The sequence below is a fragment of the Cupressus sempervirens genome, chromosome 10 (genome assembly GCF_028749045.1).
Source record: "Cupressus sempervirens isolate cs-2001-9-10 chromosome 10, ASM2874904v1, whole genome shotgun sequence".
NCBI lineage: Eukaryota > Viridiplantae > Streptophyta > Pinopsida > Cupressales > Cupressaceae > Cupressus > Cupressus sempervirens.
Window position 1 is genome coordinate 51,881,895 of NC_143127.1, and position 22,036 is coordinate 51,903,930.

The 22,036-nt window shown below is 36.2% G+C and overlaps 1 protein-coding gene across 2 annotated transcripts in view; it reads right to left on the bottom strand.

The window, feature by feature from the left end:
• The window catches only part of ISA3 (isoamylase 3), a 313,468-nt gene that overhangs the window by 251,025 nt on the left and 40,407 nt on the right, over positions 1 to 22,036 (bottom strand). For both annotated transcript variants that reach the window (XM_089804631.1, XM_089804630.1), the window contains 3 exons: positions 828 to 932; positions 406 to 540; positions 143 to 229 (listed from right to left, as the gene is read on the bottom strand). In XM_089804631.1, the coding sequence (XP_089660757.1) occupies positions 143 to 229; positions 406 to 540; positions 828 to 932 (327 nt within the window). The remainder of the gene's footprint in view (positions 1 to 142; positions 230 to 405; positions 541 to 827; positions 933 to 22,036) is intronic.

Consider the following 22,036-nt stretch of genomic DNA (forward strand, 5'->3'; position numbering starts at 1 on the left):
GCACTTAGCAGTTTCCACATGCATTGTTGTCTAAAACAACAAAATGAAGTGTAATTTTTGTAATGTGCTCATGAAAATTTCTCATACATTTCCAGAAAGATCACTGATAACAGAAGTGTATCTATAGTAGTTTTACACATACCTTGTTGTCTATACCACGAAATGAGGTGGTGTATGGATGCTCATCATCTGCTTCATTCGTGTGGTTATAAACTACATCCAAGATGACCTGTTGAAGAAATATACAGAGCACTTTTTAAAGGCAAAGGAATAATGAACACAATCAAGAGTAACAATAGACAATTACCGAGATGAAATACTGGTAAAATTTGGACAAGCAGAACGACAATCGGTATCACCAAAACCTAGAAAGTAAATACTCCAAGCTGGTCCAGATAGACAAACCTCAATTCCTGCAGCATGCAAAGCCTTCACCATTTTCTTGAACTCTAAGGATGCTGCTAACGGTCCTCCACCATTAGCAGCATACCGGGTCATTGGAGAAAAGAAGTTCATTGTAGAATAGCCCCATGTATTTATCTTCCATAAAATTGTAACAAAAGAATATCAATAAAATAATTGTTATAGAAATGAAGAATGTCAATGCAGCAAGAGTAACAACATTTCCACTAGCTAGAAAAAACCTTCAAAATAAGATCAATCACCAAATCAGAACATTGTTTTCAGCACTTTTATGACTTCAAATTTCAAATAAGTCTATAGCTTTATGGTTGTCAAATCAAGATTCCAAATAGAAACTGATATCCACCAGTTACCTGTGACTCAGGAATTTTATGATTTAAACAAAAAATTAAGGCAGGCAATACCAGGTGGTCACGAGGGTTTTGACGCCTCTGGAGTTCTAGTTCGTCAAACTCAAATACTGGTAGTAACTCCACTGCATTAATGCCAAGTTCTAGAAGATGAGGAATCTACATCAAACAAAGAAAATTGATAAGGATTAAGAGCATTAAAAACAAAAAGAAAACATTAAGCAATCATTATCACTTAAAATTTCACCAGGTAGTAAGTCTGCATTTCTGAACTTATCCTAATAAACCTTTTCGCATCAAATTTGCTAGCAACAATTTAGAGAACCTTGCAAACAACCAGTTTTCCCAGCTTAGTCAACATAGACTTGTTTTCCACCAACTTGGCTAAAAGCAATTTAAAGTACCTTGTAAACTAGAAATAATAAACTATTTGTCCCATAGAATCCAAAATAACTGATTAATAATTTTATGTATAATATGGACTTGAAAAAAAACTTCAAGAAGTGATGACCGACAATGATCCAAAGCTTCTCTATTATAACAATGCTAGCTCTAACATTCAGAATCTTAGATCATCATAAAAGAACTCCAAGTACCACACATAAAATATCACTATGTAATTTCAAAAAATTCAGTTGGTGATGTTTTTTAAGATGTTTCATTAACAATGTGACATACAAGAGTAATGTGCCAATGCTATTCCATGCAACAAATATCCAAGTCACCACTTCACGTCAATATATAAAAGCATCCGGCTAACAATGGAGATTCAATTTAAGACATGTCCAAATATTAAACATGTTTCAACAGTCTTCATTAGCTGATCTCTTGACCATATGCATGGAGATTACAGGCAGAAGTTACGACAATTATGGACAAACCATCTTCCTTCCTCTCTTGACTACAGCTGACTTTTTTGTTGCTGGATCTTCCTAGTGCACTGTTGTCTGGTCATGATTCACTCAGTCTCGCATGTTTGACACAAATAGGTTCGCTAATAATATAATGTAATGTTTTATTTAGAATTAAAAAATATAATATTATTTAATTTTCAAGGTTAAAATTGTAATGGCCCTTGTGGCCTGTCTAATGGTTTTTGTCTATTATTGGTCAAGTTATGCTATCAACTTAGTTGTGAAACGGGCCAATTGTGATTACTGTGGCTGTGGTCCTCCTTGAATGTGTAATCCAATGTATTTTTAAGTGCATAGAAGGGTTCTGATGGAAATATAATATTTGTCAATGCATAAATCTGCTAAAGATTAGTATGATTTTGACTAATAATAGTGTGTCTGATTTTCTGATCTGTAGAGGTATTACACGTGACAAAGTTAATGTAGAACTTGCTAATTACTAGAGCTATAGGACCTAATCCTTGCAATGTCTGATCACTTTTTCTGAATTACCTTCTTATGGTCATGCAAGTGAATGGATCTGATAGTGCCTGAACGAATAGGGTCTTTTAACTGATCGCCTTTCCAGAACTATTGACTTTTAAACATGAAATTTCCTTGGTGCTGTTTCTGCTTGAGTGGCTCTTTGTTCATGCGTTTGAAACAATGTAAAAGGTGGTAATCAAACCCTCTAAATGCTTGGCAGATTGTGGGCTCTTTGAGAGCACCAGATCTTAGCTAGAATAATTAACAAAGTTTTGATGTCTCTTTTGTGAACCACAATCCTCCTCTAATAACAATCGAAGGGACATGATGTTAGGAGTTGTATCTCACAACAGACATGTTTCTTGCAAAAACTTCGTTAATTATGCTTCTCATCAAACTTCAGCATTGTTTAGTAACAACATCATTTAATGAATTAATCAACTCTTAATGAAACTTATTTCCTCCTGCTTGGACAGAGATAAACATAATCTTATGTATTTAATGTGTGTAACATCCATTATTTGCCATGTGTAATCCAATGTATTTTTAAGTGCATAGAAGGGTTCTGATGGAAATATAATATTTGTCAATGTATAAATCTGCTAAAGATTAGTATGATTTTGACTAATAATAGTGTGTCTGATTTTCTGATCTGTAGAGGTATTACACGTGACAAAGTTAATGTAGAACTTGCTAATTACTAGAGCTACAGGACCTAATCCTTGCAATGTCTGATCACTTTTTCTGAATTACCTTCTTATGATCATGCAAGTGAATGGATCTGATTGTGCCTGAACGAATAGGGTCTTTTAACTGATCGCCTTTCCAGAACTATTGACTTTTAAACATGAAATTTCCTTGGTGCTGTTTCTGCTTGAGTGGCTCTTTGTTCATGCGTTTGAAACAATGTAAAAGGTGGTAATCAAACCCTCTAAATACTTGGCAGATTGTGGGCTCTTTGAGAACACCAGATCTTAGCTAGAATAATTAACAAAGTTTTGATGTCTCTTTTGTGAACCACAATCCTCCTCTAATAACAATCGAAGGGACATGATGTTAGGAGTTGTATCTCACAACAGACATGTTTCTTGCAAAAACTTCGTTAATTATGCTTCTAATCAAACTTCAGCATTGTTTAGTAACAACATCATTTAATGAATTAATCAACTCTTAATGAAACTTATTTCCTCCTGCTTGGACAGAGATAAACATAATCTTATGTATTTAATGTGTGTAACATCCATTATTTGCCATGTGTAATCAAATGTATTTTTAAGTGCATAGAAGGGTTCTGATGGAAATATAATATTTGTCAATGTATAAATCTGCTAAAGATTAGTATGATTTTGACTAATAATAGTGTGTCTGATTTTCTGATCTGTAAAGGTATTACACGTGACAAAGTTAATGTAGAACTTACTAATTACTAGAGCTACAGGACCTAATCCTTGCAATGTCTGATCACTTTTTCTGAATTACCTTCTTATGATCATGCAAGTGAATGGATCTGATTGTGCCTGAACGAATAGGGTCTTTTAACTGATCGCCTTTCCAGAACTATTGACTTTTAAACATGAAATTTCCTTGGTGCTGCTTCTGCTTGAATGGCTCTTTGTTCATGCATTTGAAACAATGTAAAAGGTGGTAATCAAACCCTCTAAATACTTGGCAGATTGTGGGCTCTTTGAGAACACCAGTTCTTAGCTAGAATAATTAACAAAGTTTTGATGTCTATTTTGTGAACCACAATCCTCCTCTAATAACAATCGAAGGGACATGATGTTAGGAGTTGTATCTCACAACAGACATGTTTCTTGCAAAAACTTTGTTAATTATGCTTCTAATCAAACTTCAGCATTGTTTAGTAACAACATCATTTAATGAATTAATTAACTCTTAATCAAACTTATTTCCTCCTGCTTGGACAGAGATAAACATAATCTTATGTATTTAATGTGTGTAACATCCATTATTTGCCATGCCTTGGGATAAAAGCATTGTCCTCGTTTAACTTGCTTTAAGGATTGAATTGGGCTATTCCAAAATTATTACAAAAAGAGAAATTTAATACTAGCTAGTTATTATTACCTAAAAGCTAAATTAAAGTAATATTACTAATTAGTAAGTTGACTTTAGGGGAAGATTAATTAAAGTTACTTCACTAATTGTAACCATGTAACTCTCAAATAATATTATTTATTGAGGCTTTAAATTGGCGGAGAAATCATTTGAGAAAATTTATGAATGAAAGTTTACAGGAGAGCTTTGGCTTTTAGGAACTTAAGGATAAAAACCCTTGAGACTAGTGGATTGGACAGAAACCCGCTCCAACCTTCAGCGGGTTCACTTCAGAATTTAAGGATGAGTGTAAATATAGAAAAAGCAGACTATTCACAAAGATAATTGATCAGTGTTCAGAATAAGGATTATTTTTTATGGTGATTACATTATTTTCAGAATAAATTGATGACAGCTGGAAAAATGAAGTACTTGATGGAAATAAGATTCCAGTCAAATAAATAATTATTTCGGTGAAAAGCAGAATATTTAACTACAGGTCGTATATGCAATTTATATTATAAATGTAAATTTGATTGCCAAGGAAAAAGCATGTTTTGGGGGTTTATATTATTGAGGTCAGAGTATTTTCAGATGATTGGTATCAATGTTCTGGAAATAATATTGAATCAGCAAATCAAGAAAAAAATTGTTCGGTTATTTGAATATTGCGAAAATGACAAGAATAGCACTTTAGGGGAATAGCACTTGTAGAAATCACAGCAGTAAATATTGAAATGGTTTCAAGATATACTCGACTCTTCTTATTTTCTCTGTACTTGCGGGTCAGGATTGAATCTTGAGGTTGAAGATATTGCCAGGCAAAATTAAAATGGCAAAATAAACAATTTGACAAGGGTGTCCATTTCTACAGGAATCATTGAGTATTTTAGGACGTGATTTCTTTGTATTGGCATGAGCATTGAGGGCAGGACATGTTTTTTGAATATAATTCTCCAGATTAAAACCCTGCATGTTCAGACTTCAATTGCACACCGTGGCTACTCGTTATGAAGAATCTTTTGATTGTAGTGAGTGTGGTCCTTGAAGAGGGTCATTTCGGCTTCAGAACATCCCTACTCAATTTTTAACAAATTGTAAAGAAATACCTCCAAAACATTTGCTCATTAATTCAAAAATTGACAACTCAAATGCAATGTATCCCACCAGCAGAGACAAATGACGTACACTATTTGGATAAACATTATTGATCAAATCATAAGAATGTCATTGAACCTGTTCTAGGGATTGCAACTTATGATTTATGCCATTGGAAGTTACAGATAACAACATACAATGATAGGATGTGAAATTATTGTGTTTTGGATTGAAATGCCTACGAATCACAAAACATGTCGTAAGGTTACTAAATTTGTATCGAATTGTAGTAATTGCCTAAGAATACTCTTGGCTTGAGAAGAAATTATTTTGTTTTGGTCTGATTTGGATAGTGCTACATACTGGATCGCAACTCTGAAGATTATGGCTGCTGCTGAAATTAGCAGTGTGGAATGTCCCCTTTTTAGCTCACCATGGTTGGCGATTCGGATTAGCCTATCAGTAGTGCTTGTAGGCTAAGTCAATTGGTTAGAAAGTCTTAGTTGACAAAGTCAGATACCAATTCTCATTCAGAGTCGAGGAGCATTCAAGATTGCTCTTTGTTTGAGTATTTTGGGAAATTCGGGGTTAAGATCTTTAGCAAGGCACTTGAACAATTTGATAGAGTATGGAGTTGTGCTGACATTGATAGAGCCTTCAGTCTGAGATTTACTATTTATAGTAAGACTATTTACCACGTCACTACTTTTGGCAATGCACCTAGCCTTGGTATTAGTAGAGTTCTTCAGTTGTCTGATTTGGCATAAATCCATTGGCTCAAGATTAAGGCGTTAATTATTAATAAGGAATCTCTCATTAATAAAGCATACTTAATTAATAATTAAATATTAATTGGTTATTATAAAGTCAAAAGTGCAATTGGGGCCAAAATTATTAATGAAGTGTATTTTTAATATTGCTTGCTGTGGTGCCTAAGACAAAGGCATTTAATGATGAATCAAAAAGTCAAACTTGCATCTAAAAAGCAAATTTATTAGTTCATTAATGAATCTTATTGAAAAAGCCACTTGAGTTGAACCCTTGTAAGAAATTTAATAAAGGGATTGGAGAAGAATGAAAGGATCATTATGAATTGTTGAATTTGTAATGTTTTGTTCACGTCTATAGGTGAAGATTCCAGACTCAATGATTCCCCCAGTTAAATGTCAGCTTGTGTAGCCTGTGCAGTGGACACCAAGAGTCCATACAGTGTGAAGGAATAGTCCGCACAACAATGAGGAAGGGTCTGCACAATATGGAGATCTACAGGCTGTACAATGTTAGGATGAAGTTGACCGTACGATAGGACATAGTTGATGTTTACCGTACAGGTAAAGAAATCAACGTATACAGACAATGATCATGAATAGCAGAATAATATTCGCAATAGTAAGTCAATGATGGTTTACAAAGATCCCAGACGGGCTATAAATACTACCGCCGAACCTTCCCGAAGGAGTCCATCGGCCACAAATATTCTATCCGCTACAAACTATCTACCGACGACGTCGGCTACAGAATACAGAAACACTGCCGGACCGTCGGCTACAGAATACAGAAACACCGCCGGACCGTCGGCTACAGAATACAGAAACACTGCCGGACCGTCGACTACAAAATACAAAAACACCGTCGGACCGTCGGCTACAGAATACAGAAACACCGCCGGACCGTCGGCTACAGAATACAAAATATCGCCGGACCGTCGGCTACAGAATACAGAAACACCGCCGGACCGTCGGCTACAGAATACAAAATACCGCCGAAACCATCCAATCAGCTAACACCATCCCCCCCAAAAAGAAAAGTCGTCTCCTGACAACTGACAAAATATCTGAGACAAACAAACAAAATACATTAACAGAGTGACTACAACAAGAGAAATCTGCTTCTGACACATCACTGTCACCTTCGTCCCGTGCCTGTAGCCTCTGCTAACACAACACTGTCTCCTTGATGAAGCTGACCTTGATAGCCACCTGTGCTGCTTTCTCTTTTTTTAATTCCTTGGTACCTTGAGCCAAGTGTCGCTGCACTACCTCCAACTGGATGATTAGCTCCTTCCGAGCTCTCTACGCATCCACCAAGACAGCCTCCCAGCCAACACCTACTCCCAATGCCTCGATACACAAACAGTCCATGCCTGCAGCAACTTCAACTCTTTTGAACTGGTCAGACTCCCACGACTGATATCCGCAACGACTGGGGGTCCAGGGGGCAACGCCGGGGTCCAGCAACGGCGCCAAATGTTTACCGTACAGGTAAAGAAATCAACGTATACAGACAATGATCATGAATAGCAGAATAATATTCGCAATAGTAAGTCAATGATGGTTTACAAAGATCCCAGACGAGCTATAAATACTATCGCCGAACCTTCTCGAAGGAGTCCGTCGGCCACAAATATTCTATCCGCTATAAACTATCTACCGACAACGTCGGCTACAAAATACAGAAACACTGCCGGACCGTCGGCTACAAAATACAGAAACACCGCCAGACCGTCGGCTACAGAATACAGAAACACCGCCGGACCGTCGGCTACAGAATACAAAAACACCACCGGACCGATGGCTACAGAATAAAGAAACACCGCCGGACCGTCGGCTACAGAATACAAAATACCGTCGGACTGTCGGCTACAGAATACAGAATTACTGCCGGACCGTTGGCTACAGAATACAAAATACCGCCGAAACCATCCAGTCCCAACAGTTGATTGTTCGGAGTGTAATGAATTTGTATGGAGAAGTGAGAGGCCATACAGAGAAGGAGGAATGTTGTATGGATAGGGAGAATGCCGCACAGAATGTGTTGGAGAGGAATGGGGCCATGCAGTATGCAGTGATCCGTGTAGAAAATACAGTCAGTATTTGGAGTGTAGGATCTGCGATCTCCCAATGATTTATGATGCCACAAATACTAATAAGATTGCAAATAACATTGTGAGTGCAAAGCCACAGAATCAAGGTTGATAATCAGATCGATATTGCTTCAGATCATAAGAACAATGCAGTGGGTGTCGCCAAAAGCCAACGACTCAGATATAATTATTTTCAGATAATAATGTACTGCAAATTACAATGGTCTGGACAAAGACAAGTGATTACAAATCTATCCTCAAAGGGAAACTTTCCAAATTGGCATGCAAAGCGAAGTATTTGTATGATATTTCCAACGGCAGAATAGGGTAACATTGAACCACTGAAACTGCATAGGCAGAACATGGAGGGTCTTCCACCTCCGAAACTTTACATGAACTTCCTCAACCTTTAGCTTCTGGAAACACAATTACAAACCAAATCCAATCCATGATGCAATACAATGTTGAGACGTCTCCTTATAAATTCCTTCAAGAAGCATCTAGAAATTCACAACAGGCCAATATTATTTTCACTTTCTTAATTTGGGTCCCACATTTATTAGTTAATTAAAGGCCCTTTATTATTTTATTTTATTTTGAGGACCAATTAATTAATTAAACTATTACATTAAAACTAGGGACATCACAAATACTTGCCTCCAAAAGATTGCTTTGCCTCAAGCAATCCATCATCAAATAAAAGGTCGTCAGCTCCAGGGTCCCAAATCAAACGCGCAAGTGGAATGGCATCAAACCTTGACTGCACCACAATGTCATCAAACCTCCACTATGCCACTCTGACATAGACATTGCCATGTCCATAGTCACTAGGATTCCAAAGACACGAAAACTTGAATTACATCGACATAGCCCTTCTTGTCATCTTGTTCATAGCTTAGGTAGGCCTTGTTGCAATCATGATTAAGTCCCTCATACGGAAATATTTCCATTATGCATGCCTCCAATGCCACCGTAATATAAACTCCAAAATCAATCAATAGTAGCAAGTGTTCCTCAACATGAGGTCATGTTAACGCCTACACTTTCAGGTTCATGATTCCCATGATGTGACTCCATATTGTTAACCATGCTCTTCTGTAGATTCGCATCCATGCTCTTGTTACACACACTATCAACATTATGAGGGTTCAATTCAACATTGGCTTGGTCCTCATCTTGTTTCAAATCTCTTCTATGTCATTGTATTCCTCTTTCCTCTCTTCTAAATCATCGACAATTTCTCTAGTTTCACCCTTTTGGTTGTCTTGGTGTTTTGTTTGTTCTTCATTTGAAGAGGCCATTGAAGTCTTTTGCTTGTCTATATCCTCTTGTGTCTATATGACTTCATTAAGTAGTCTCTTATCAATCTTCCACTTTAGACCATTGTTGAAGAGTATATTGTGTTGAGATGACGAATACTTCATTTGCAAATCTATATAATCCTTTAGAGATATGTCCTTGTCCCATCCGCCAATCACCCAATCTTCTTTATTCGCTTCAACGACTCAGCCAAGGTGGTTGTCATCAACCACCTTCTACTCGCCAAGAGGTTGAGTGTTTCCTTTGCCCATTCATGGAGCTATTCTTGACTTCTTAGCTCTCTCTGTGCATCAACCAAACCAACACTCGGCGCCATGATTCGAATTCAATACCTAACAGAATGGCAAGATCACCAATTTTGATACCATTGTAATGCTCTGTTCAAGTCTGTAAGCGAAGATTCCATAATCAACAATTCCCTCAATTAAATGTTAGCTTGTGTAGCCTGTGCGATGGACACTAGGAGTCCGTACGTGTGAAGGAATGGTCCTTAAAACAATCAAGAAGGGTTTATACAATATGGAAATCTACAGGTCGTACATGTTAGGATGAAGTTGATCGTACGATGGGACATAGTTTGACCATATGGAGTGTAATGAATGTGAATGGAGAAGTGAGAGGTTGTACTGAGAAGAAAGAATGTCATATGGATAGGGAGAATGTCGCACAAAATGTGGAGTGGAATGGGGTTGTACGGTAAGAAGTGATCCATGGAGAAAATACGGTCAATATTTGGAGTGTAGGATCTACAATCTCCCAATGATTTATGAAGCGAATAATGTTGCGAGTGCAAAGCCACAAAATCAAGGTTTATAATCAGACAAATATTGCTTTAAATCACAAGAACAATGCAATGGGTGTCGCTAAAAGCCAATGACTAATATATTTATTTTTAGATAATAATGTATTGCAAATTACAATGGTGTAGCACAAAGCCGAGTGATTACAAATCCATCCTCGAAGGGAAACTTTCCAAATTGGCACACAAAGTGAAATATCTGTAATGATATTTCCAACAGCAAAATAGGTTGTTACATCCCAAACTTTTGCTAAACTAAAATAATCTTCTAGCTATTGAGAATTCATGTGAAGTTAGTTGTTCAAAAAAGTTACTGAGATATTTGATTCATGTGAAATGGAATTTCAAATAATAGTTATTATTTCATATGACTTGTTAGTTAGCCGTTATGATGGAAATTGAAAAATGAGTATTTTGGAAATTGAAAATGATTATGTGATATTTTATTTATATTTCAAAACTATGGAAACATGTTATTACTCCAGACCTTTTTCCTTTTTGTAGGAGCACGATGGAGGGGGGGGAGTGTTGCCCAAAATGGGAGTTAGGAATGGGACACCTAAATCCACTATCAAAACATCAGGGATGAAATCTAACTACCTGGATCAAGGATGAAATGGCTAGACAAGCAAGAATGTACAAAGGATTACCATGAGCTCACTGGTTGAACTATAACATTAAAGAAAACTCAAATAAGAAAGATTACCTTCATGTGTAGATGATCTCAGTATATCTTGCATATACTTTCATGTCAGTATAATAACATCATGTCTATACTCATACTTGGGTGGGTGTAAAATATGTGCGTATGTATACACACACACATATGTATGTATGCAAACCTATAACTTAACATATACATATATATATGTACATATATATATACCTACATGTTAAGGATACTCAAGCAAGCATGAATATAAAGGGGTGACATTGATATATTAAGGCATAAATAAAGTCATTTGTTGCCACCCTTATTCTTTTATTTTGGACCTTGGCAATGGTTTATTTTTTTTTTCCTTGAGCAGTCACCTTTTTCATATTTCATTTATGGCATCGAGCAATATGTTTCATTTCATTTTATTTAAATTTGTATTAGAAGGCCCATGCGAACGCCTTGCCACCTTAGTCATTCTTGCCTAACTGAGCATGCACATGAGTGCTTCTTTGCTTATCTTTGCTCACCTCAATAAGGATGCATTATATACTTTTCCTCTCATTCTCTCAGATGGTTCTTCCAAGCATTCACAGTAACTCATTTCACTTGCTATGTTTTTCTACTCTCACCAAGTGAGTGTGATCATAATCAGCGACTGTCTCTAAATTAGCCAAGCTTGTTGAAATTGTCCAGCATTCCATCTACTAGTCGAGATTATAAGATTTGGTGGCGCAGGAGGGTGGCATATTTGATGCCATCACATTCACATTTTCCAAATTGCACTAAATCGATCTCAAGTCATGCATTACATTTTGCTTACACTTTATAGTGCTTAAGTCATGCATTTGAAATTACTAACTTGCCTCACAAAAAAGGCTTCTATATTTATTTTCTTTCTTAAAATCCAGAATCGGGATGCTTTCAGCCTGAGTATTCTTCTTTCTATTAAGAACTTGTTATAAAGAACCATCATGTTATCAAAAGACCTTGCTTGTGATAACATTTTGAATGTGAATGCACTTACGTTTTTCTATGAAAGAGTGCAAACTTATAAAGAGATATGGTCAATATATCTCTGAGATGGGGTGTTGCTTCATATGACAAAGAAATAAACAAAATGAAAGCATAACTCATTTATGATGCCATAGGCCAAATTTGGCATGAAAGATGGCAATGTATATACTCTATAAACCAAATATCATACAAGAAACCTTGCCAAAATCCATACATGAGGGTCAGTATGGTCGAGATGAAGGGAGAGAATGGACATATCCCTGCAATGAAAAGTGAATATAAACAGTAACAACACTCAAATGTCAATAACTAAGTTAGCTCATGGAAATCCTTTGTATAATTTCTTGTTGTCAAGTTGAGCGGTAGGTGATCAGGCATCTATGTTGCTGTAATGTCCCCCATTTTAGCAAGTTCCTGCAGTTGGCCAGGTCAGTTCACCATCACAACCCTCATGAGCTAACAGTAGAATTTGAGTGTCTTAGTTGTGTGGTTATAGGCTTTCCAATAGCCTATGGTGTGTTTTGGCTCTGTTTGAGGGACTTACAATTTATAGTAAGTCAATCTGTTGGTTCCGATGAGCTCAGTTGAGTCAAAGGAGTTGGAGGATGCTCTCAGTTTTTATTTTGGGCTTCCAGTTTAGGCTCCAAGAATCTTGGAAGAAGCGTCTATTTATAGTAAGTCACCCCATTAGGTTCATTCATCGTCTTTCATCATCAGGATCACTTTACTATTGTTGGATTTCAATTCTGATGCTTCTTCAGTCGTTTTCACAAGACGGGTGAATTATTATTATTATTCATCTAAATACGCTGAGGTTGTTATTTTTTTAGTGTTGTTAGTTGGTCACCTCAGTATCATAGCTCGTTGGAACCGAGACGAAAAGTTTTAAATCATGGGAACAAGAAACAATGGCCTTACATGTCAGAATTTGAAGTTATGGTGGAAAAGGTCATTTACGGAGCTAAAAGCAATTAATAAATTACTTTATAATGGCACTTTATTATGTTTTAATGTTGTGTGTGGGAAGCTTCTTTAGTGAAGTTCATTTGAGAAACTTTGTGCCATTTGGAGATTATAAATATGAGCCTATTTGATGAGTAAAGCATCCGATTGATTATTTTCTTTTGTTGCGTGTGAAGAGTTTCTAAGTTTGTCAATTTCTTTGCCCTTGCTGAAGTATAAGGGTTTGGAATTAAGAAGTGTCTGGTAATTCACAACTGAGGTATTGTGAATTAATTCTGAGAATTGTCTTAATTAAATTATAGTATTTCCCAACTATTATGTATTGTACCTGGGAATTTCATTGTGGCTAGAGAATTTGTGATTTGGAACGCCATTATTGTCTATTGTTTGGCATGGTTAAAGAGGAATGTAATGTGGCTGTTGTCCCTATATTTGGCAGCAATTTCAGACTTTGTAGAAGGCCACAATCAATTATTGAAGGGCAGCAATTAGGTTTTAGAGAACCTACAATTATAAGTGAGGAGTGTGTATTTCTGAACGTGCGAGTAAACTGGATTATTTCTTGAGAGTTGTAATCCATATTTCATCTGTTAGAAGTCAATTTCCAAGTTCATTATTGCATTCTTGTAAATTTCCAAAAGTCCATTTTTAAATTGGATATTAGTAGCATTGCCATCAATTATAGAATTACTTATGAATTGTCTAGTGGTGTTCATTTGTCCAAATTGATAAAGATTTAATCAATTAAAATTGTGAGCAGCTGGCTGTGAATTTAAAGCATTATTTATTGAGTGATAATAATTTGTCTACCAAATGTTTGACAAAATATCAAACTGTTGATTAGCAAAAACAAATCGGTGTTTGTTAAGGATATAGCCTGTTGAAAGTTTTTAAAGTTACCTCATCCGAAATCGTTGGCCAACATAGGTTAATGGCATGATTGCCACTATGATCACCAGAGGTCAAAGTGCTAGTAGTTAGAAGATAGGTTGATTGTGTTGGTGTAAATAAGTATTTACTATTTACACTTTACTTAAGTTTACTTAGGTTAATGCATATTCATATTAGTTGTCATGTAGACATCTAGGAGTTTGCATATTCATGAGTTGTCATGTTGACAACACAGTAGTTTGCACTCCAATTGAGCACATATTGTCTACTACATCTCTTTATGAGATACACCTTTACGTTCTTATCCTCTCATTGTTGCACGTACATCCATGCACAATGGAGGATAACCCACTCTTGGTGGATGTGTTTGGTATGCTTATCTTTTGCTGACTCCTAGTCATATCAGTTGTCTTTATATACAAGGCACTTCTATGGTGTATTCATCCAATTATCCAATTATCTGATCAATCCATTCTCATTTGATCATTTCTTGTCTCTCTTGTGCTATCTCTTGAGCTTCTAGAACTTGGCATTTCATTCTTACTTAAGGAAAATTCTTACATGGTATCAGAGCTATACAAAATTCTTACATGGTATCAGAGCCATAGGAGTTTCATTACATAGCCATTGGAGAGATTTTTTTTAGTAGGTCAAGATTGGAGTTTGCTAGTGCAAATCAAATGTTAGCATCACATTCAGAAAATCAAAGAAAACCTCTACATAGACTTTTGTTTCATCAAAATCAGACATCTGAGGTGAAATCTAGAGTCATTTTTTTTTGGAGGTGTGATAGCGGTGATTCAAGGAAAATAATTACAGAGGTGATTTTCAAACAGTGATATCTCCCTCATATGGACTCCTTTTTTCGAGCAATTTTTTATGTTTTGAGGTAAAATTTCATGATCTACACATTGTTGCAGGTTGTTTGCAATCCCTGTTCCTGAATTTTTTCTAAAAATCACAAATCCCGATTTTTGCAACTTCAAAGGCTTAGTTCGGGCTCATCTGGACACATATTCAAGTGCTATTTTTTTTGAAAGTGCATGATTTTTTGTCTACTTTCCAGATTTGGTATCAGTTTGGAGTAATTCTGAGTTGACATAGTACTTTCAGAATTTGGTCATTTTTGGCCTATTTTGGCTCTTGTGATTAATTAGATCCTTGAGAGGTCTTATGTCTTATCTTGTGAAGTCTATAGATTCATATTTATTGTTGTAACCATCAAAATTAGAGTCCACTTTGGCTCATTTTGACAAGTGCCAGTTGTATACGCACTAAGTATAAAGTGCCAAAATCATTTATTTTAGGGGGTTCTTTGCTTGAATTATTTGGGGGGTGTGTCTTGAGTGTTTGCACTTCTCTTTCTCTTGTGTTCTTTTATTTGCATCATGAGTTCTCTTAGGTTTCCACTATTAACTCCACATAATTATGCTACATGGAGAATTAGAGCATGGAGTAAAATGATGGAAAAAGGTTTAATTGATTATGTTGATGGAACCATAGTTGCACCATTTGATCCTGATAAACTAAATGAGTGGAATCATAACAATAAGATTTCTATTGGTACTTTGAGGAAGTATGTACATGAAGATATTATCTTCAATATTGATAATTGTAAAATAGTAAAAGGAAGCATGGGATAACTTTGCTAGCTTGTATACAAAAGTAGACAAAGCTAGGGGTTTTGAACTTGATGAAAATCTCATGTCATTAGATCCAAAGGAGTTTGACACAATTCAAGACTATATCACCAAGGCACATGAGCTACGGTCAATGGTTATGAATTGTGGAATTACCATAGAGGATGAAAAATTGATCTATAATTTGATGAGAAAACTTGCTCTAGAGTATGCATCATTTGTTTCAAGCTTCAACACTCATAAGTTAACCTTAGGTTCTTCCTACACCATGCCTTTATTTGATTCCTTCACAGAGATGATGGTAGAACAATCAAATTTGATGAGCATGGGGATTCTCAAGTCTTCAAAGTCCAAAGCATTGGTAGCTAGTAAAGGGAATCAAGGAAAAGGGTCTAACAAAAAGTAGAAATCATGGCAGAAAAATTCACAACAAGAAAAAGGACACTCAACCTCCTCACCACAAGACAACTCCAACAATAAGGGAAAGTTATCCAAGGAGTTTCTTACTTGTGCATATTGCAAAAAGAATGGACATGAAGAACATCATTGTTATAAGGAGTAGATGAACTCACGAATCTTCTTAAGAAGAATCAAATTGGTCTACCATCAAGAATGACTACTTCATCATCTTCTTCACATTCAAATTTTGATGAAGGAAAGGATCACATGGGAAAAGGTCAAGCCTTAGTAAATACTTCAAGTCAAGATTCACGGAGATGGCTTCTAGATTCAGGGGCTTCTCATCATATGGCATCTTCACAGTCTATGTTTTCATCATTTGATCCTTGTCATACTCCACCTATTTTGATGGGCAATCATACTTACATGAATGTGATTGGGAAAGGAACTATTGATAAGGGGGAGGGATACTTCAAAGATGTGTTGTGTGTACCTCACCTAAGTCATAATCTTCTTTCCATCTATCAGCTCACTCATGGAGATAAAGGAAGGACTGCGGAATTCACACCTGATTCAATTTTTATTAGAGACTTGGAGACTAGATAGAGCATTGCTACAAGGGTGGTTGATCATGCATCTCAACTATACTACTTCTCAGATTTTGGTCATGATGATGATAGTGATTTTTCAACAGATTTTGATCACAATTCTATTGTTGATTCAAACTTTGAGGAGAACTTTGGCTACTTCAACTTAGGTGTTCTCACATGTGATCAAGTTCTTGAGCCATCCATTGCTTCTCCTCCTACTGATATTCCATCTAATGTTGTTCCTGATGATAGTTGTATTCACATAGCCATGGATTCAAGTGATTCAGTGCAGCAGGATATTTATTGTCTTCGATTCTTAGTTCCGTGGGATGACTACTTGACGGACATTTCCAGTTTGTTTGTGGAGTCCTACATTGCAGATTTGGGAGACACTATTGAGGACATTCATCTTCTCTTTGGTGAAGATGATCCTTCTTCAGTTGTTGCGAGGGAACACTCTGACCCTCATCTTCATTCTCTACTTGATCGGTCTTTCGAGGTTGACATGATGGTAGATCCTTTGATACAGCAATTGGAGGAGGTCACATTATTTTCAGAGAAGATATATGAGTCTTTGCTACATGTTCTACATTCATCCTCAATTGAGCCTGATTTGTCTTTTTCAGCAGAGTGGCATAGTACACATGATTTGGAGGAGGCACCTTTCAGTATTGACATGGGGACACTTGATCAAGTTTCAAAGATTTCATACATTTTGAGGTTTCTTCCTACAGATGGGAAAGGCTTCATTGATACACCTTTGGTTTTGTTTCTTCCTCAGGGGAGGAATGTTGTTCTACACTCATAGCACGGTTTCCACGTCGAGCCTGGAGCATCCACCACTAGTGTACATTCTATGTTGGGGGGGGCTACTTGGTCTCTCTTCCACTTCTTCTCTCTTATGGAGGGGATCTTTTCCTCACATGAGGTCTTTTCTCTCATTTTATTCTATTGTACTTCTCTCTTTTTGGAAGGGGGTTTTTCCCATGTGGTTTTCCCTCTTTCTCCACTTTATGAGAGATTACATTGCATCTATCTTTTGCACTTGTATATTGTACATGGGTACCTAAGATGTCTTAGTAGTTAAGACCCATCTTACATTATTATATAGCTTTTGTGAGCTTAAGTACATTTCCCTAAGTTGTACTTAAGGGGGGTGCTGGTGTAAATAAGTATTTACTATTTACACTTTACTTAAGTTTACTTAGGTTAATGCATATTCATATTAGTTGTCATGTAGACATCTAGGAGTTTGCATATTCATGTGAGTTGTCATGTTGACAACACAGTAGTTTGCACTCCAATTGAGCACATGTTGTCTACTACATCTCTTTATGAGATACACTTTTACATTCTTATCCTCTCATTGTTGCCCATACATTCATGCACAATGGAGGATAATCCACTCTTGGTGGACATGTGCTTAGTTGGTATGCTTATCTCTTTGCTAACTCCTAGTCATATCAGTTGCCTTTATATACAAGGCACTTCTATGGTGTATTCATCCAATTATCCAATTATCTAATCAATCGATTCTCATTTGGTCATATCTTGTCTCTCTTGTGCTATCTCTTGAGCTTCTAGATCTTGGCATTTCATTCTTGCCTTAGGCAAATTCTTACATGGTATCAAAGCTATACCAAATTCTTACAGATTGGAAGTGTCCACAACCTCATCAGCTCATTAGCCGACACTCTAACACCAAGATGCTCAATGACAGGAGAGGGATGTCCCAAGCCTACTCCCAAGGTAGGGAGGGCCTTTCTTGATGGAGATTGTGTGGGGATACTTCAGGTCCACAATTGGGAGGCTAAGCCCATGGCAATGCTTCTCCTCTCTTCAAGATACCAAGACTTGCGCAACACAGGGACATCATCTACTTATTCTCTAGTATCTACTTCATGTTTTTCGTATTTCATTTGATGTACATATTATTATCATTTATTTTAAATTCTATACTTCTTATTTCTAGATGTCAAGAAATTAGATATAGGCAATACAAGTGAAATGGTAGTTTTAACTGAATATCATGTGAACCTAGTAGTTGAAATGATTGTTAGTTTCTAGTTATGTGGAAATATAAATTACGGTTAACTCATATTTTCCCTTCCATGTGAAAGAGTAGAATAACTAATATAACTGTAACCCTTTTCATTCGGTTAATATTGTTATGTTATTTCATTTATTTAAAGGTTAAATAGTTTGCAGAAATTTAGCATGCTACATAAGGTGGAGCTTAACCACCGAAACTGCACAAGCAAAATAGGGACGGTCTTCCACCTCCAAATCTGCACACACAAGCTTCCTTAGCCTTTAGATTTTGGAAACATAATTACAAACCAAATCCAATACATGATGCATTACAATGTCAAGACATTTCCTTATAAAGGCCTCCAAGAAGCATCTAGAAATTTACAATAGGCCGACATTATTTTCACTTTATTAATATGGGTCTTGCAATTATTAATTAATTAAAGGCCCTTTATTATTTTATTTTATTTTAGTTTGAGGAAAAATTAATTTATTAAATTATTACATTAAAATTGGGGACATCATCACAGAATTTGTTTGCAATTGGTGAAGACTCTAAGAAACTTCCAAGGGTTTCAGATTTGGCTTGTGAATTAAGAATTCTATAAGCTCTCAGCACTTTGACTTGGTGAAATACCCAACGAGATTGTTCACAAGTGTTGGTCTCATTCAGAAATCCAGATTCAATTGATTGATTGTCGATTTTGGTGATTTGAAGCTCCATTTTATTTCAGTATTGATTGAAATGGTGGAGGGCTTCATTTGCATGCAGATTGCAGCTAGTTAAGAGAGTTGCATTTGGATTTAGAGGCAGTGTCTGTGAATATCAAGCCCATGTAAGGGCTAAAAGAGTGGTGTTTGGGGTTCAAGAAGGCACATGTTGATTGTTTGGTGCTTTGGCGCACATTTCTATCTTTGGTGTCAAGAAAAGAAAGAGTAAGGCTGCATTTCGGATTGGAATAATCAGCAGGACTTGCATTTAGAATTCCAGGTTCCATAGTTTGAATTCAATAATATTCTAGTTGCAAGAAAAAAAATTGTATGTTTTGCAATTGGTAATTAGCAATAAAGAATGATTGGTGCATAGTTGGCATAGATCTTTTTTTTCAAGTATCATAAATTTGTATTTCAATATAGTCAAGAAAATCCGAAAAAAAGCACATACTCTGGAAAAACACAAAATTTATAGAACTTGCAAAAACATCTCTTTGAGACATTGAAACAATGATAGCACCATTAGGGTTCTTATACAATGTCGCTAGTATAAGTTCACAATGACTTACTGTTGTGATCGCTCAAAGTGTCAGTTTTGCAATACACAAAAGCTCAAGTTGAATAGTGTTCAAAATTAGATGATTGTCAGTGTTAGCACAAGTGTCGTAAGGTATAATGCAAAGACCCCATTCTGGTCATGATGCATATGTAATTTTCAATCATTTGGTTTGCAAATGGATGGAAGATCAAATGCTCAAGGACAACTCTCGAGTTAGCATCTAATGCAATCTTTCTAGACTTGTGGCTTAGTAAAAGTCTCTTGAAATCCCAAGTCCAACTTAGCATAATCTCGACTAAAATGGAACTCCACTGACAATATCTACAATATAACTTGGCAATTCTTATGAGGTTTAATGTAATGTGACCAAAATTATGTGCTCAATCCTTAGTAAAACAGTGATGTTTTTATCACATGATCATCAACATGTCACCAACTCCAATTGGGTGATCCACTCCATGCATTATATTCTAAGATGAGGTTTCCACCAAAACTCCAAGGTTGCCTGGCTCAAAATCTACTAAAAGAAATAAAGATGGCAGTCTAAATCATTGATGATTGAATGCTTCCAAAAGATATTTCTTCAAAATTTCCCTCATTCACCTAATTGTTCAGTGGCTCAGGGTTGCCTTTTTGCCCCTCCCACCTTCCCTGTTCTCCAAGGACTTGGTTTCTATTCTTTTTCCTTCCTTCTACTATTCTTTTTTTTTGTTCTTTGGTCACTATTTGGTGTTCCTAATGATGTTGGCTCTTTTGTCCAATCACTCTTTTCTCAACTCATTACTATTCACCTTCTTCTTGTAGCAAACAATTGGAAATGAAAATGTAAATTAAAAAGAACCCTGGATCGCCTTTTGTAGGCTTGGAAAGCCTTAGATGGGCCCCACATCGACTAAGGGTTCAAATAGAACGAAAAAGACAATTAAAAAATATGTTTTCTTGAAACACGTGCAAAAATGTAGTCACCAACTAGGATGCCCAAACACCCCCGGTATGCTTCAAGGATGCTCAAGCATTCCCCTCGACATCCCAAGGATGCTAGGATGTCCCTACATCCTAGCAGAAAATAGTGATGGACAACATCTTGATTGGGGACTTGAGGACGTCATCCCCACATTATGGGGGCATCCTCCTTCCAGGACGCTAGGATGTCCCTGTATACTAGTAGAAAATAGTGATGGACAACAGCTTGACTAGGGACTTGGGGATGTTGTCAACATCCCCCTTCCAAGAACTAGGATTTAGAGGGGCACGCGTCCCAGTGAAACACTGATGAAAATAGACTCTACTCAAAACCATGAATGGAAAGATACTAAATATGAAGAAATTAATGAAAACCCAAAAGAATATAATTACTACTTGTTTCTATGGTCTCAGATAAAATATTTTATTTATGGAAGAAAAGTTAGAGGGAAACAAAAAAATAGAAAACATCTTATCACCAGATGATAGCCAATTATTTCAGATTTTCAAATTTTTATTTAACAAATCAATATTGTTAGCACTGAGTTCCATCAATGAGATAATGGAATATATTACAGATGTATATTACCCTTAGGAATTGAAAATATGTATGAAAACATAATTTGTACAATTCAAATGGCTCAAGAAACTAACCAATTCCACTCATGTTTTGGTCCACTTTAATTAAATTATAATCAATAGAATTATCCATATATAAATACCAATAGCTTCTGAATTTGTATCTGAAATTAAACTACAAGTTGAGATTTTTGAAATTTATTTACCAAACCCTAGCGTTGTGCCAAGATTGCATCTTAGTTGCATTTTTCCCACAAACCTACATGAGTGCAAGGCCCCACAAGCAAGTACTGTAATGAATGTTCATAGAGAAAACCATATAGCGATGAAACCAATAGTTCCATCAAGATCATATTTGAGGAACATGATTGAGATACAAATAACATTGGGGTGGAAAAATTGGCCATGGGGTAACACCCTATAATGAAAAAATATGCTATTTGTTTTAATGAAGCAATGGTGTTGGCCAAAAAAACTATTGTGTGAAGAGATACTTGAGAAAGGCTACAAAGATTATGCAACATAATAACAATATTAAATTCAGCTGAGATGCAGGATAGATGATTGGTAATACTTAAAGGTTTCTGATTCCAAACCTTGAACATTATAATAATTCATTATATTCCACTAAACCTTTCATCAAATTAGTGCATATTAGACCCGACACTGCCCAAAATTACCAACCCTGCATATCATCATTCATTTAATGAATAATAACAATCCAAAAACCATATTCTTGATTTAT